The sequence below is a fragment of the Drosophila sulfurigaster genome, chromosome 2R, assembly GCF_023558435.1.
Source record: "Drosophila sulfurigaster albostrigata strain 15112-1811.04 chromosome 2R, ASM2355843v2, whole genome shotgun sequence".
NCBI classification, from domain to species: Eukaryota; Metazoa; Arthropoda; class Insecta; order Diptera; family Drosophilidae; genus Drosophila; species Drosophila sulfurigaster.
Window position 1 is genome coordinate 34,129,905 of NC_084882.1, and position 15,133 is coordinate 34,145,037.

The following is a 15,133-nucleotide window of genomic DNA, read 5'->3' on the forward strand; positions in this document are numbered from 1 at the left end:
CGAGTCCCAGCCACGTTGGCCCCAAAAGACGCTGTCAGTTTTAAATTAATAGCCCCAGCACACACACACTCTAACACACTTGAACACACAGTGACATAGGCCGCATGTGCGATGCTCAGCTGCTGCTTCTATTGCTATACTCGTAGCTGCGGCTGTTCCTCTATTTTTAATGGCATCATTGACTTCTGCTTTGATAGTCGTCCCCTTTGGAGATTATGGCTTAACTTGTGCGTCCATCAAGCAGCTGATAACTGACATCAACTGGGGCGTAAGAAATGTTCTTATTTTCGTTTTTTTTGTTAAATCTTTACATTTTATTTGATATTCAAATGATTTTCAATCAACAAGTCCATCTTATGTTACATTTAGTTATTGTTTGCGGTATACAAAAAATTGCATCTGTGTGACATCAATTCGTCCATCAATCATTCAATTGTGTTGCAGTTGTTGTTGTTGATTGGCTTGACTTAAAGAGTTAAATTAACATATTTTGTTGTATACATTGCTTATGATTGATTCTCAACACAAATCCATGTAAACGTATTGCAAATTTGTGTGTTTGTGTTGTGCAGATTAATAATTATTTTTGGTTAGTTACAAGTCTTAAACGCTTTCTAAAATGGAAATGCCTTGTATAAATGAGTTTGGTTAGTGTTACATGGAAATTGGAAATTGGAAATTGGAAATCAGAAATGAGAAGAATTTGCAGCTAACAATTGCTTTGTTCGTTTCACTGGGCGAGGGCTAAATTATTTTGTTAGATTTGGCCTAAATGCTACTTTAATAATCATGATGATGATGATAATAATGAAATGAAATTAGTAAATACAAATACGTAAATCAAATATAAAGGAATACTATTTTTGCTTGGCCGCCTTTAACATTATGGCTATAAGTGTATAAAAAAAGTATTTTTGTGGGGAGATTCCGTTTTGGCATTTATAGATGCACCTTTAGAGATTCCATGCGCGTCACAATGCGACGACGTAGCTCCGAATATCTGCAAATAAAACGTAAAGTTAGTGACTGTGAATAGTCATTAAGTTTAAACTTACCTCTCCTTAATTTTAACTACTTCACGCGCCAATTCCTGGTCATAACCAGCGAGTATGGCGCGGCACTCAGGCAGCGACAGATTCAAAAATTGAGCAACTTCATTACTAAGCAGAGACAAAAGTAATTAGATGATTATGATTATAAAGTTTATATCATTTAGTTACCTGATTTCATCAGTTTTGCGTGCATCCACCAAAAATAAACGCGCCACATCCTCGTGAGGTCCCAATGTGATGCGCGTTATCAACGGATATTCATTATCCTTCAGACGCTTTTGCTCTCCATTGTCGCGCACTATGAACAGCGAAAAGTTCTCCGCTGCGCTATCCACCTTGTACTTCTCCAGCACCAGATTAATAACCTCTTGAGTGGTCACCAGCGACGTAACCCAAACGGACATCTGCGAGCCGTAAGGCGGCGTGAAAAAGGAAGTTTCTCGATTGTAGAAATGTCCATTGATAGAACAGCGACGCTTCAGCTTCGTGCGAGATCTACAAACATCAATATTCATTATCACAATTGACAAGTTTATAGTGCAGTCTTAATTTACCGTCGATTGCCACTGCGTCGTTTGATTGCCGCAGCTCCGGTGCGCGGTGGTCGACGCAGCACAACGCCATCCTCATTCACATGCAATCCCGCCTCGTTGCCAGCTCCATCGACGCCATCGCCAGCTGTTCCTCTGCCCTCGGTGGCCGTGTAAAGCTCCTCGGTCTGCGTCAATTCGTCACCAGCCACAGCGCCACTCAACACCTAAAACGCAAATCAAAAAGGGAATTAGTTGGAGACATACAGATAACACTAATGTTGTCTGATAAAACAAAGCTCATTATCTAGCTACGCGTAACAAGTAACGCAATTGCAAAATGGACTTAGATAAGTTTACAAAGTTCAAAGAAGTCGTTCAAATGATAAGCAATAAAACACAACTACAGGAAGTCTTAAACAGTTTCAATGGCTTACCGATGAGGTGTCGCCGCGGCTCGTCTCTTCTTTGGGATAGCAATTCATTTGGATTTGTATATATCGTTGAGGCACATCGCTGCGTCGCACGGTGGCCAAACGATGTGGACGCAGCGTCGCATCGTCATCATCATCGCTGTCCGAGTAAACAAAGCAACTGGGTCCCGACTTCGAGCGATTAATGCCCTTCTCGAACAGCTGGCGGCCCTGTTCAAATGGCTTATGCTGCTCCCTGCTAGGAGCAGTGGAAGCAAAGGCTGAACCGCTCTTCTGCAGCGCATACTGACGCTGCGAGGAACGCGGCGAGTCGATGCTGCTGCGCAAATGCATCGTATCATTGATCAAGGCGGGATCTATGGAGCGCAGAGCATGCTCGCAGTTAAAGCTCTTGCTCATCACTGAATTCTCGCCATAGAGCTTGAGGGAATCGTGTATGCGCGATGGATCAATGGGTTGATTGCGTTTCAGCGTATCTTCATTGGGCTCTTGAAATGAATTTGCACCATTTACATAATCCTGATGCACGCTGCGTTTAAAGTCCTCGAAATCCATCGGTTTCAGCGTCGCATCATCGGATGTCTTGTACTCATCCAATGTGGTGTTTGTAGTGGTCACTGTGCTGGTGTTTTGGGTGTTTGTATTAGCAGTCAAGGAGTCGGTGGCCGTCATAAAGTTATCCGAGCTGCTTGTTGTGGTCGTCGTTGTTGTTGGCGATGAGGCCGAATTAATTTGATTATTCTGCGTGGCCGTGGAGGAGGAAGAACTGCTTTCGGTACAGGTTTTGCTGGGCGAACTCTCGCTGGAAGATTGCGACGACGATGAGGGCAATTTGACCGGCATTGTTTCATAGTTTTTATCCTTTTCGGTGTGACGTCGCTCCACCTGCAGCAGATCATCAATGTCATCCCAGTCTAGCTTCTCCAGATTGCCCAGCTTCGAAGGCAACGTGCTGGACACACAACTTGTGCTGGCCGTAACCGCTTCGGTGCCACTGCCAATCAACGTGCTCGACGAATCCGTTGTGGTTGTATCCTCCTCGTCATTGTCCGCATTCGATGACTGACCATTGGGCAACTGTCCACTGCCTGTTGTGTTGGCGGAGGCATCTTCAGGCGTTGTCGGCAGCTCGGAAATCTCATTTAAACTGCACGAATCAAAGGTCATGCTCTCTGAGAGTGAAATGTCCGTGGAGAGCGGATCCACCTCGCTAGCTGTTGTTGTAGGCGGTGCCACCGAATCGCTGGCCTCATTCTCCTTATCCGAGCAGCTTTCCTGCAACGTGAAAAACGTTAAAAGAGTGTCTAACCAAGTTTAATTCACAAACTTACATCCGCTGCTTTGGAAGTGCGACACGAATTACGTTTGCGCACTATGAACGTGCGCTGATCGTCGTCCTCCTTCAGATGTATGACGCCCTGGACGCCCCAGAAGACACGCAGCGGTCCTTCAAGCACCAAGCGATTGTTCACTTCCCTGCTGCGTATCTCGAGACTTTTATTGTCGTAAAACTGATTATAGACCTGTAAAGGAGTTTTAATTAATAAACTGCATATTCATATAAATCCAACTGCACCTTTAGCTTGGACTCCAAGTGATCGCGCGGCAAGGCGGGTCCATTAACCTGTGCGGCAACGGGTTTCTGGGTGCCTTTAACGCCATAGCTCTTGTGTGACTCAACACGCGTGCCGTGACCAAAAAAGCTGGGGACCAAACAGCGCACCATAGCAGGGCACATGACAATAAGGCACTCCTTTATGCTGTAGAATGGAAATGCAATATGCAAATGGTTAATTAATTGTACCTTAAATGGAATACAGTGAAATCTCGCTTAGCTAGAAAGTTCAATTAGATGATTCATTCCTGAACTTTTTTTCTATATGTGATGTAAATGGTAAATCCTAGGAGGCTACCATTCTTACTGAACATTTACAACAATTTACATTTTATGATCTTATCCCTCAGGGAGGGATCACTTATTCTATGACACATGGATAATAATATATCAGTGCAACTTTCGTAATTTCACCTATTGCTCCTATTTGACCTTCCTCGCGAGAATTCACTGTACTATATCATATGCTAATGATGATGATTACCTCTGCATGCTGGCCGGGATTGAGACGCTTGCCGCACTCCTCGCAACGCAAACATTCCGGATGCCAGTCGTAGCCCAGAGACTGTTTACGTTCCGCTGTGTTAGACACACAAGATCAAAATATGTGTTATTTGGAATTTAGTGTTATTTAAACAAATGCGCCATGCACATTTAAAGGGGCGCGTGTGTTTGTGTGTGAGAATGTGTGTGGGTGTTAAAAATTACCAAAGTAAACGGGTTTGCCGCACTTGTGGCACTTCCACATTCCAATTTCGCAGTCACTCGGTCGCTTAGGTCAACGTTTCCTTTCCTGGTGCGCGGGGCGTGTTGTTTGTTGTGTTTTATGACGTCACAACGCCGAGATATTTTGTATGCAGGTTGAACACGGAAGACACGTAAAAAAAAAATCGCACGTAGAACAAGAAGAACACAAGACAAGACAAAGGGTAAACAAATGGACGACGACTGCGGCGACGACTTATTGGGCGACGCGTTTCAGCGCTTTACTTTCATAGTTTTAGCATAGTAAGATTGATGTGACACATTCACATTGCACATAGAACGTTTGTGCATTGATAATAACTGTGTTTTTATACAAACAATTTTATATTACACAAAATAAAAAACGGGCACCACGGCGAAAGAAGCAGAAGAACCAAAGGCAGTGCGCCAGTACTGCATAATGAGCCAGAGCGGCAATGCAGTGTTGATCAACGTAAGGCTAGCAGTATATTGCTTGTTAGGCAAATTTAGTGCGTTATTAAGCGCGAATAGAAAGTGAGACGACGACGATTATTTTTGTTGTGTGTTTTGTGTGCGCGTCGCTTTGTGTCAGTGTTGTGTTTTTCTTTTTCTTGTTGTTGTTGTTAATTATCTGTTGTAATACGTCTGTCTTGTTAATTAATTTAGTAATTCAGGCTGCAGTCTGCTGATGACTGCAAAGCAGTCGCCCACATTTAGGGCCTCGCCGCACATTAATCGCTCGCTCTCTGGAAACCCAATCAATTTTTTGGTGCAGAGAAGAAGCAACAGCTGAAAAATCAGCAGCCAAAATTTTTGCTTCGCCAACAGTGCAAATACTGAGTGATTAAGCCTTTTCGTGTGTGTGTACGTGTGCGTTAGTTAGTGCTTGTATGTGAATGTGTGTGTTGCCACAATGCGCGCCACAATTGATTTTGAGGAATGCCTAAAGGATTCGCCAAGATTCAGGTGCGTATATCTCCCTCCCATGCTCTCTCTCCCTCTCCTGCTCTCGCCAATGATAATGCGCATTCTATTTCCGCATTTGGCATTTGCATTTGATAGCGTAGCGATTATTGAGAGGGGGAGTCTACACAGCATTTATAGCGTGACTGGCTCCGCAATATCGTGCCCTCTTCTCTTACACCCCACCTCCTCCTAACACCCACAACCCGAGCTCAAATTTAGCAGCTAGCGACGCTTAATCATCATCGAACAAACTTTGCACTTGACTTGTAGCTTTGAGAGCGTCGTCAGAGTTTTGGAATTTATCATGCTACTAAAGTAACAAGAAATAACATTAGTTACATGTTTCTATTTTTTGCTAATTGCTGCGGCAATCGATGGCGACCAATGCCAATTTTACAGTTGCTACAGCTGCTTGATAAGATTTCACCCAAAAAACACAACAAAACGAAAACTAAAGGCGATCTCGACTCTTCCAAACAGAGCTTTCTCGCTGTTGGTGAAATATTTTAATTACCCAACTAATTTGATGGCTTTCACAACCAGCAGCAGCAGCAACAACATCAAAAAACAAGCAACAGGTTAACTACTAAGTAAGAAAAAAAACTAAAATAGTAGAATCATCCCATCCCATCGTCAGTTTGAAGTTCGCCTTTAATTGCAAGTGCAAACAGCACTTTAATAAAGTGGCATAAATGACAAGCGTCAACATATAAACAAGAGCACAAGCAAGCACAAACTACGACGCAGCCCTGAAGATGCTCCATCCCTCCTTCTGCCTCCTTTGCTTCTCCTTCATTAAACACAAAAACACACACACACACACACAGAGACGCATCTTCTCGCTCAGTTAATCGACAACGACAGCAACGTCGTCGCCCTTTCTTGGCATTACTTTGTTTACACTTATTAAACAATACAATTCTGCTAACGTTGACGATTTTGCCATCCACAGACAATTCGTATCCAAGGAGGAGACGGACATCGAGCACTTGGAGCATCGTCTAGAGAAAATCATCAAGCTGTGCAACGTTGCCGTCGACTCGGGCAAAGAATATGTCAAGAATCAGAGGTAAATTGCGCATTCCTCGCTTATCTTAAATTATGCATGTTTATTTTTGTATTTTTATTTACTACAGCGCCTTTGCCATGTCCTTATGGGATCTGCAGCAGCATTTCCTGGACAACAAGAATGCGCACAATGCGCTGGGTAAACTGATTCACTGCTTCCAGGTAAAATGGGCTTAGAGAATGAATCTATTATTACCTTGATACGACTTAATTGGGTTTTTATTTTTGGAAACAGGAAATGAACAAATTCCATACAACGCTGTTGGATCAGGCGAGTCGAACGGTGCTTAAGAATCTCAATGAGTTTGTCAAAGACGATATCAATCAGGTCAAGGACTACAAAGGACACTTTCTCAAGGTCTCCGAGGGCTACGACAATGCGCTCATCAAGAACGCGCAGGTGAGTAGCAAATAAATATTATACAATACCAAATATTAATATTCTCAAATGACAGGCTAGCAAAAATCGACCACAGGAGGTTCAAGAAGCTGCGAATATTTTGTCCGCCTCGAAGTCTTGCTTTCAACACACCGCTCTCGACTATGTCAACTATATAACACTGGTGCAGGCTCGCAAAGGACCTTCCATACTGTCCACAGTGAGTTTGATTCCAAGTTGAGGCAACTAATGTATGAAATCGAAAGTTTTCTCTAAGATTAGATAACAGAGTTTTGAATGATTCATTATCTATAAGTTGAGACAAGCGTGCTTACGAAGTAAGAGATTAAACAATCTCTAATTACAGCTTAGAAAAAAGACAGATTGCAGTTTTAAAACGATACTAAATTTAGAATAGAAATGTTGAAATATGATAGCTTAATGATAATGATACGTTTGTAAACTTCTAGTAAGAAAATAAGAGCATATCACCTGGAGTAGATGAAAATTACAGAGTAGAAAATAAGCAATTTGATGCAAAAGAAGCGAAAGTATGAAAAATCTGATTAGTTCGTAAAAGCAAGGAAAAGATAGATAGCATAAGACAGAGAACAAAAATTATTGACAGTATTAAAAGTGAAATGAAGTAGATTCTTAGATAAATAGGAATCAAAAATGCTGCACTTCACTAGTCAAAGTTTGATAGCATTAAAGTATTAGACTTTTGTTTATTTATATGTCATATCTTTATTGCTATTTGGGGACTATAAGTAGGGCTTGATTTCCATTAGATTGCTTATCTTGCTTTCGTTCGATGTGTGAATGAAATGTCGTTGTCTTGAACGTAAACGTAAATAAATACAAATCAACAATTGAATAATTATTGTTGCTGTTCGTGACGTCATCTCTGCATGCGATATACACTTCAAAGATATGCGAATCGAGTGTGTCGAGTGTGTAGTGTGTGTATGCATAAGTATTTAATGTACTTTTTCATTCGTATCTTGCGCCCCTTTTGATCGAAGTTGACTCAGTCAGCAGTCTTCGACCGACGACCGTCGTCAGTCGTTGCTGTTGTGTGCTTGTGGCAGGTTCGTGATGTGGGGCAGCAAATAAATGTTAATAAATTATATATATTTCAACACGTGTCTTCGTCACCTCCCCCCAATACTGATGATCTCTTTCAACACTCTTCTGTTGCAGCTGCTGGACTATTATCAGGCGTGCGTGACATATTATCATCAGGGCTTCGATTTGTGCAACGACTTTGACGAGTTCTTCAAGAACATTAGCGAGGATTTGAATGCGCTGCGCGGCGATTATCATCAGCTGGAGAAGGCCATGCAGAATCGACACATGAGCGTGATGCGTTACTGCGATTCGAATACGAACAGCGCCTCGCATAATGTCGAGGGTTATCTGTTCAAAAAGAAATCGAAAGGCTTCAAGACGTGGTGTAGACGTTGGTTCTACCTCAGCGATAATCAGTTGGTCTACAGGTGCGTTAGCGGCTAAAGAATGCCATTTAATCATTACTGTTTCGTTACCTTAGCTCATTTCTGATTTGATTTGATTTGATTTTTCCGTTCTCCGTTCTCCCATATTCCGATTTGCCGGTTAAATCTCTCGACATCCATTTTGCCATTTTGTTATTTCTGTTTGTAATGTGTTGTGTTGTGTGAATTGTGTGTTGGTTGGTTGATGCTGTACGCTGAAGTGATTTGGGATTCGAATTGCAGAAAACGCAGCAACGAGGATTCGTTTTCCGTCATGGAGGAGGATCTACGCATCTGCACTGTTCGGCCAGTGAACGAAGGCGATCGTCGCTTCTGCTTTGAAGTCATCTCGCCCACCAAGTAAGTAACATCTTAGTTCGTTAAACGAAACCACACTAACTACAATATTTTACGTCAACAGATCCCACATTCTGCAAGCGGACTCGGCGGATATGCTCTCTCTCTGGATATCGGCACTGCAGCACAGCATTGGCGCTGCTATTCAACATGATTCCACGCATCATCATTCGAGACCGCAGTCCACAAATGCCCCAAATGCGCTGCCCGCCAAGCGTCGCATGTAAGTGTCGATTAACCAATTGATAAGCAAAACCCATTAATGACTCATTCATTCCTCCGGCATTTAGTCATTGGGAGGAGTTTCTAAAAATACCAGGAAATGCGCAATGCTGCGACTGTCGTGGCTCCGATCCCCGCTGGGCTTCCATCAATCTTGGCATCACGCTGTGCATCGAGTGCTCGGGAGTGCATCGCAGTCTCGGCGTGCACTACAGCAAGGTGCGTTCGCTGACGCTGGATGCCTGGGAGACGGAGAATGTCAAGGTGATGATGGAGCTGGGCAACGAGGTGGTTAATCGCATCTATGAGGCACGCATCGCTGACGATTGTGAGCTGAGAAAGCCCACCGAGCAGTGTGAGATTGGTGTGCGCGAAGCGTGGATTAAGGCCAAGTATGTGGAGCGTCGGTTTGTCTGCGGCATGCCCAAACCCCAAGAGCTGTTGGCCAGTGAAACTGCCGAAGTGCTGAGCATAGACAGCGGCGGCATTTTGGCTGATGATGCCGTCGAAGGCAGCAGTAGTGTGGCCTCAGGAGTTGGCGGCCTCCTTAGCGGCAAGCGAGCCACACTCTCACTTGGTGGGACTCGCAAGTGGACTGTGAAGAAGCTACGAAGGCGACGACGACAGTTGCGACCGCTACCCAAAACCCTAAGCGATGATCCGAGCATTTATAACACGGCCAAGACGGGCGACGAGTTGGACGATGACGACGATGACGAGTCGATCAATATACCCTCAATGTCGCTGAGCATATCGCGTGATGATTTGCTCGTCATTGGCGAAGATCTGGCGCTGGATAGCTACGAGACGCCAGGCATTTTGGGCAGCGATCAGGAGAGCACTGAAGGTGAATCGGATGCCGAGCAGCCCGAAGAAGTTCCCTTCACTCAGCTCGATGCGAATATGTTGCTCTACCACGCCGCCGTGGTGCATAATCTGCCGGTGATGTGCATGGCATTTGCGCTGGGCGCCGAGAAGCATTGGAAGAATGCGCAGGATCGTCAGCGTTCGTTCCTGCATCAGGCTGTCATCTCTGGCTCGGTGATGGCTTGCGAGTATCTGCTGTTGAATGGTGCTGCTATTGATGCCGTCGATGAGTTGGGCTACAGTGCACTGCACATATCCACAGCCAAAGGACACATTGCGCAGGTTTATTTGCTGCTGAAGCACAAGGCAGCCTACGATCTGGCCTCCAGTGATGGCAAGAAGGCGCTCGACATTGCCGTGGAGCAAAAGAATGCGGATATTGTGACGCTGTAAGATAGAAATACTTTTTAATTTGAAGAGATGCTTAGTTATTTATCCCTCATTTTAGTTTGCGACTCACGCGTCTGAACGATGAGATTGGTCTCAACGACGAGTACAATGGCGAGGATGAGACCTACAAGGATGTGATGAAAGATTTCTCGAACTTTGCAGCCAGCCAGCCGCGCATGCTGCGTCAACGCAACGATTCCAATACGCTGGAATCGCAGCGCAGCTCGCTGACAAACTCCGACTAGCAGCGACTTGAGGCGGAGACCTCGGCGCAAAGTGCTGGACAACAAACGCGTTATAAAAGATATTCCAATGTTTAGTTAAACAATACATTTCTATATACAAATATGTGTGCTGGCATTTAAAGCAACATTCGCTGGCCCAGAGTTGGTGGCAATCTCATTTGATATTAACAAATTTGCATTTGCATTTGAGTTTTGTATTGATTTAATGTTTTGTTGACATTTAGTTTAGGTTTAGGTTCTACAGTTTAGTGTGCAAGAAGTGCGCGTGTGTGGCTCGTAATCCGTAATTTATATGAATGTTTATTGTTTAAAGAAAGATGTTTAAGTATACACATTATAGTAGTATATGTATTAAAGTATGTACACGCCACAAATCAAAGCGGAAAATCTACAACGCGTTGTGTTTTTTTGTGTATTTGTAATAAACGATATTAAAAGATTGTACGATACGTATAATATTTGTATATGACTTAATATATAAAACTACAACATATGTATATGTAACTATAGCTATCTCTTATAATAACTACAATATTAACTGTTTGCAAATTTGTATTTTTGTTAGCAATTAAGTTGCTCGCTCGCGCCTAATTCCGTTTCCCGTTTCAATGTTTAGTGCCAAAAGATAAAAACGTTGTTAAGCACTTTAAACATATTTTCGAATAAAGTTGTCAAATGTTTAAAATTGTAAAAAAAAAAAGGCGTCGATTATTACTGAAAGTCCACTTCGTTCTCATTGCCCTCCACATCGTCCTGATCCTTGAGCTTGTGCACGTTCTGCACATGTCGCTGCACCGCACTGCGATCGTTAAACTTGCGTCCACACTCCTTGCAGGCAAACGTGACTCCCGCATGCGTGACCAGATGGCGACTGAGTCCAGAGACGTGATTAAAGCTGCGATGACACAAATGACATTTATGCTGACGCTCGCCCTCTGTGTGCATGCGATTGATGTGCTGCTGCAGATTGGTTTTCTGGGCAAAGCACGCATTGCAATGCGGACACCGATGACGCTTCTCTCCCGTGTGCGTGTCCATGTGACGCTTGAGTACTTCTCGCTGGGAGAACGCTAACGAACATTCGTCACATTTGTAAGGCTTCAGTCCGGTGTGAATAATCATGTGACGCTTGAGCGAACTGGCGCAGGACAATTGCAGCTCGCAAACAGGACATTTGAGGGCGCCGCCAACGCCATTCTTCATCGTCTTGATGTGTGTGCTGATGTGACGTGACAGCGATTTGGCTGTGCCAAAGGCAATGGGACAGAGTTGGCATTGAAATGATTTCAACGTATCGCTGGCACGTCCAATTGTTGGCTGAGCATTGCGTGGCGATTGCTTAACCACGTAGTCGTTCTTCTGGCTCTTTGCTGCTGGCAACAACTCGTTGTTGGCTTTTTTCATCGGACTGCGAAAAGAGAAATTCCGAGTTGATTAGAGCAGTAAGAGATAAGCAAATTATTCTGCTTACCAATATGATGACATCGTTAAAGTCGTAGAGCTGCTGATCATCACCGGCATCCGAGTTCAGATTGAACACGACCACATCGCTCATGTCCTCGGATTTGGTGTCTGTAAACTGAATTTCGCCATTGTCACGAACTGAAATCGAAGAGAGATTAAAAGAAGTGAAATGAAATGCTTAATTTCAATCACTTACTGTTGTAGGATGTAATATTCTTGTCCTGCTGATGATACTCAATTGATGAGGTGGGTGTGGAGTTCGCTTTGCCCGCATTGATGATGTAAATCTCGCCATTCTGTGTGGTCACCACGTCATCAGAGGCTCCAGCAATCTTTACATCGGTGAAACTCTCCGCAACAGCGGGCGTCGAAGCGTCCTCTTCCTGATCGGCGTCATCTGTCGAAAGTGGCTCCACTTTAGTGGTACTCTCCAGCACGTACTCCGTCTCGGCTTCCGATAGCTTAGTACGTCGTTGCTTTGTCTGCTGCTGGATTGGCGACGCGCGAACTCGCTTGCGTGTTGATCTCGTTTCAGCTGCTGCCGTTTGTGTGAGTTTTGTAGGTGTCGTAACAGATGCTTCAATCGGTGATTTGTTGGTGGGCTTGTTATCCGTTGGCTCATCATCAATTGATTCCCAGAGACCGGCTTTCTTCTCGTCCAGAAACACTTCGAGCTCACCCAGCAGTTTAGCTAGCTGCTCCTTGCGACTCTCCTCCTGCACCTCCTCATGAAGCTGCTGTCGCACTTCTTGGCGCACCTCGTCCATCAACTCTTTGCGTATATCAACGCGCAACTCTTCGCGCATCAAATCAACTCGCGTTAACAACTCTTTCTCCTGCTCCTCTTTGAACTTTTCGCGCCATTTCTGCGAATGCTTCTCGTACACATTCTCTAGCTTGTCAATGAACTCAATCGACTCCTCGAACTCCAGTTCATCCTCGTCTGACTCCTGATCCGCTGACTTGCTGAAGACGCGACTCTTTTTTCCCATGCTCACCAAACGAATGTGTTTGCGCAGCTTCTTGTCGGCTGCTTGGCTGCGCTGCCGGAACAGAAATGATTTCTCCAACTGGTAACGGCATTCACCGCAAATCTTCTTCGGTAGTCCGTCGGTTGACTTCGCCTCCAGCGAGACGCAGGCCATCAAACGCATCGGCACCGACAACTGAGAATCGTCGTCGGCAAAGATTGTGTACGCATCGCGGTGTTCCTTGAGGCAGAGGCGACACCACGCTTCGACATCCGGATATGTTTCCTTTGTGGTGCTCGACATGATCACTTTCGCAATTGCTGTGCAAAATTGCTTTCTAAACGAAACAAAACAACAACAGACGCCAAAAACAAGCTCTACAAAATAATGATTAGAGTTGCGTGTCAGTGTGACCGGAAAACGCAAATAAATTTATACTAAAAATAATTGCTGTGCCATAAATTCGCAAGTATTTAAACTCAACTGGCTAATATTATGGCTATTTCAATAAATATTTGTAATATTTTTATATGTAATTTCAGTTATATTTATAGACATTTAAGATATCAAAGCAATGGCATCTTTGCCATACTTCAGGTACAGCACTGTCGATAGCCAGACTTGCGATAGGGTGAGTTATCGTTATCGTTATAGCACAACACACATCTCCATCACACAAGTCTGTAGCAGGGTTGTTAAGCACACACATATTTTTAAATAATGCACAAGTGGCGCTAATCAATTTATTTATTTATAAAAAAAAAAAATGCCTTATAATTAAATGCAAGTACATATATATATTCCAATTAGGTAGTTTCATTAAGACGCGCAGGGCTGCGCAGGCGACAACGATAACATTCGCCATCGTCCTTAGCCAATTTTGCAAAGCGACCTCTCGGAGTCCTTATAAAATGTTTGCGGCATTTGTGTTTGCTTTTGTTAATTGGCGTCGTAGCGGGAGATTTAAATGACAATTTGGACTTTGATGGCTTAGAAGCCACAGCTCTTTTGGCCACAGTAGTAGAGCTTTGCGGATCTTGGTCTTGCAGCATGTTCGCTTGAAGGTTTTGCATGTTTATTTCCACCATAGCAACAGGCTCAATTGAACTCTGTGGTGTCCTCGGCTCCTTCTTGATCAGCCCAATATTCCGAGGGGTAACAGCTTGAGCAGCATTTTCGCCATCTAAAAAGAGCATTGTTTAATCAAATACTTTAATAAGTTAAGTAGTAGTGTAATTACCAGATAACAAGTCCACTGTCGACACATCCATGCCCAAGCTCGAGGGATTCTCCTCACACAACGTAGTGGCAACGCTCTCTAGATCCGCGTTCTCCGAGTCCGAGATGAATCCTTCGGAGCCATAAGCCTGCTCACACACAACCGCGTTTCGTTTGCGCACAAAGAAACTTTCAATCTCATAGAAGAGCGAGTCCAGCACATTCAGGCGGCATTCCTTGCGCGCCTGCGTTAGAAGCAGCTCTCCAACTTCAGTTCGTACCTGTTGCTCGATCTCCTCCCGTACTTGCTGCTTGCACATGCCCAGTAACTCCTTCTTATACGTATCAATTTCGATGCGTATCATTTTGGCTGCCTCCTGACGCCAGTGCGCATTGCTCTCGGAGCACGCGGTGGCCGTACAAAGAGACACATCCTGCAAGTGAATGGCATCCTCCTCGTCGCCGACGAGCAGCTCATTTGTTACCATGGCGTCGTTGCCACGGCACTCGACGCGCTTCGCACAACGCAGCCTACGATCGGCAGCATGACAACGCTTGCGAAAGTAATGGAACTCCTCGAGACGCAGTCGACAGTCCTGACATATCAGCTGCGGGAGGCCATCGTTGACCTCCACGTCGAGTCCCGTGCAAGACATTATTCGAAGTGCCACTTGTCGATTGAACACCACAAAGTTGGCATCTTTGGCCAGACATAGACGACACACAGTCAACATTACCACACAAAAAAAAAATACAATTCACTACACTAAAACAAAGAATTAAACAAAAAATTGCCCGCAGACATGCAATATGATGAAAGGACGCGTCAGACAATGCGACCACTCCCTGAATAGACTAAAATACGCTACACAGAGAAAATACCAAGATACTAAAATTTGCATTCAATTTGACTGGCGCCAACTATCGAACAGCGAGTAAGCCGGCGCCATCTAGCGATATAAGCAGCAGTTGAGTTCGAAAACCATAGCAGGCGCCATCTAGCGCTATACACAGCAATTGATTTCGAAAACGCTAGCTGGCGCCATCTAGTGCGTTGTTATTATAAGCAACACTCGATTTCGAAAACGCAACACAATGTTGGCAGCGCTGCAGTGCAGTTCATATGGCGCCAC

The 15,133-nt window shown here is 44.3% G+C and overlaps 4 protein-coding genes across 4 annotated transcripts; 1 reads left to right on the forward strand and 3 right to left on the reverse strand.

The window, feature by feature from the left end:
- Positions 1-334: 334 nt before the first annotated feature.
- On the reverse strand, positions 335-4,757 carry LOC133835771 (uncharacterized). Its single transcript, XM_062265835.1, is given in 10 exon segments — positions 335-1,000; positions 1,056-1,160; positions 1,221-1,547; positions 1,607-1,809; positions 2,020-3,291; positions 3,348-3,539; positions 3,593-3,715; positions 3,717-3,776; positions 4,116-4,210; positions 4,340-4,757. Coding segments are annotated over 10 exon segments (2,478 nt in total). The 5' UTR covers positions 4,380-4,757; the 3' UTR covers positions 335-939.
- A 174-nt stretch (positions 4,758-4,931) lies between these two features.
- On the forward strand, positions 4,932-10,450 carry LOC133835770 (arf-GAP with coiled-coil, ANK repeat and PH domain-containing protein 2). The gene is made up of 10 exons (XM_062265834.1): positions 4,932-5,323; positions 6,276-6,392; positions 6,460-6,553; positions 6,627-6,791; positions 6,847-6,990; positions 7,974-8,269; positions 8,510-8,626; positions 8,688-8,846; positions 8,914-10,101; positions 10,161-10,450. Exons 1-10 carry the CDS (start codon positions 5,271-5,273, stop codon positions 10,345-10,347), a joined length of 2,520 nt encoding a protein of 839 aa, XP_062121818.1. The 5' UTR covers positions 4,932-5,270; the 3' UTR covers positions 10,348-10,450.
- Positions 10,451-10,782: 332 nt separating this feature from the next.
- Positions 10,783-13,192, reverse strand: LOC133835780 (myoneurin). Its single transcript, XM_062265844.1, has 3 exons — positions 12,008-13,192; positions 11,803-11,949; positions 10,783-11,741 (listed from the first exon to the last, which is right to left on the reverse strand). Exons 1-3 carry the CDS (start codon positions 13,083-13,085, stop codon positions 11,059-11,061), a joined length of 1,908 nt encoding a protein of 635 aa, XP_062121828.1. The 5' UTR covers positions 13,086-13,192; the 3' UTR covers positions 10,783-11,058.
- Positions 13,193-13,541: 349 nt separating this feature from the next.
- Positions 13,542-14,847, reverse strand: LOC133835775 (uncharacterized). Its single transcript, XM_062265840.1, has 2 exons — positions 14,023-14,847; positions 13,542-13,965 (listed from the first exon to the last, which is right to left on the reverse strand). Exons 1-2 carry the CDS (start codon positions 14,732-14,734, stop codon positions 13,589-13,591), a joined length of 1,089 nt encoding a protein of 362 aa, XP_062121824.1. The 5' UTR covers positions 14,735-14,847; the 3' UTR covers positions 13,542-13,588.
- Positions 14,848-15,133: the final 286 nt, after the last annotated feature.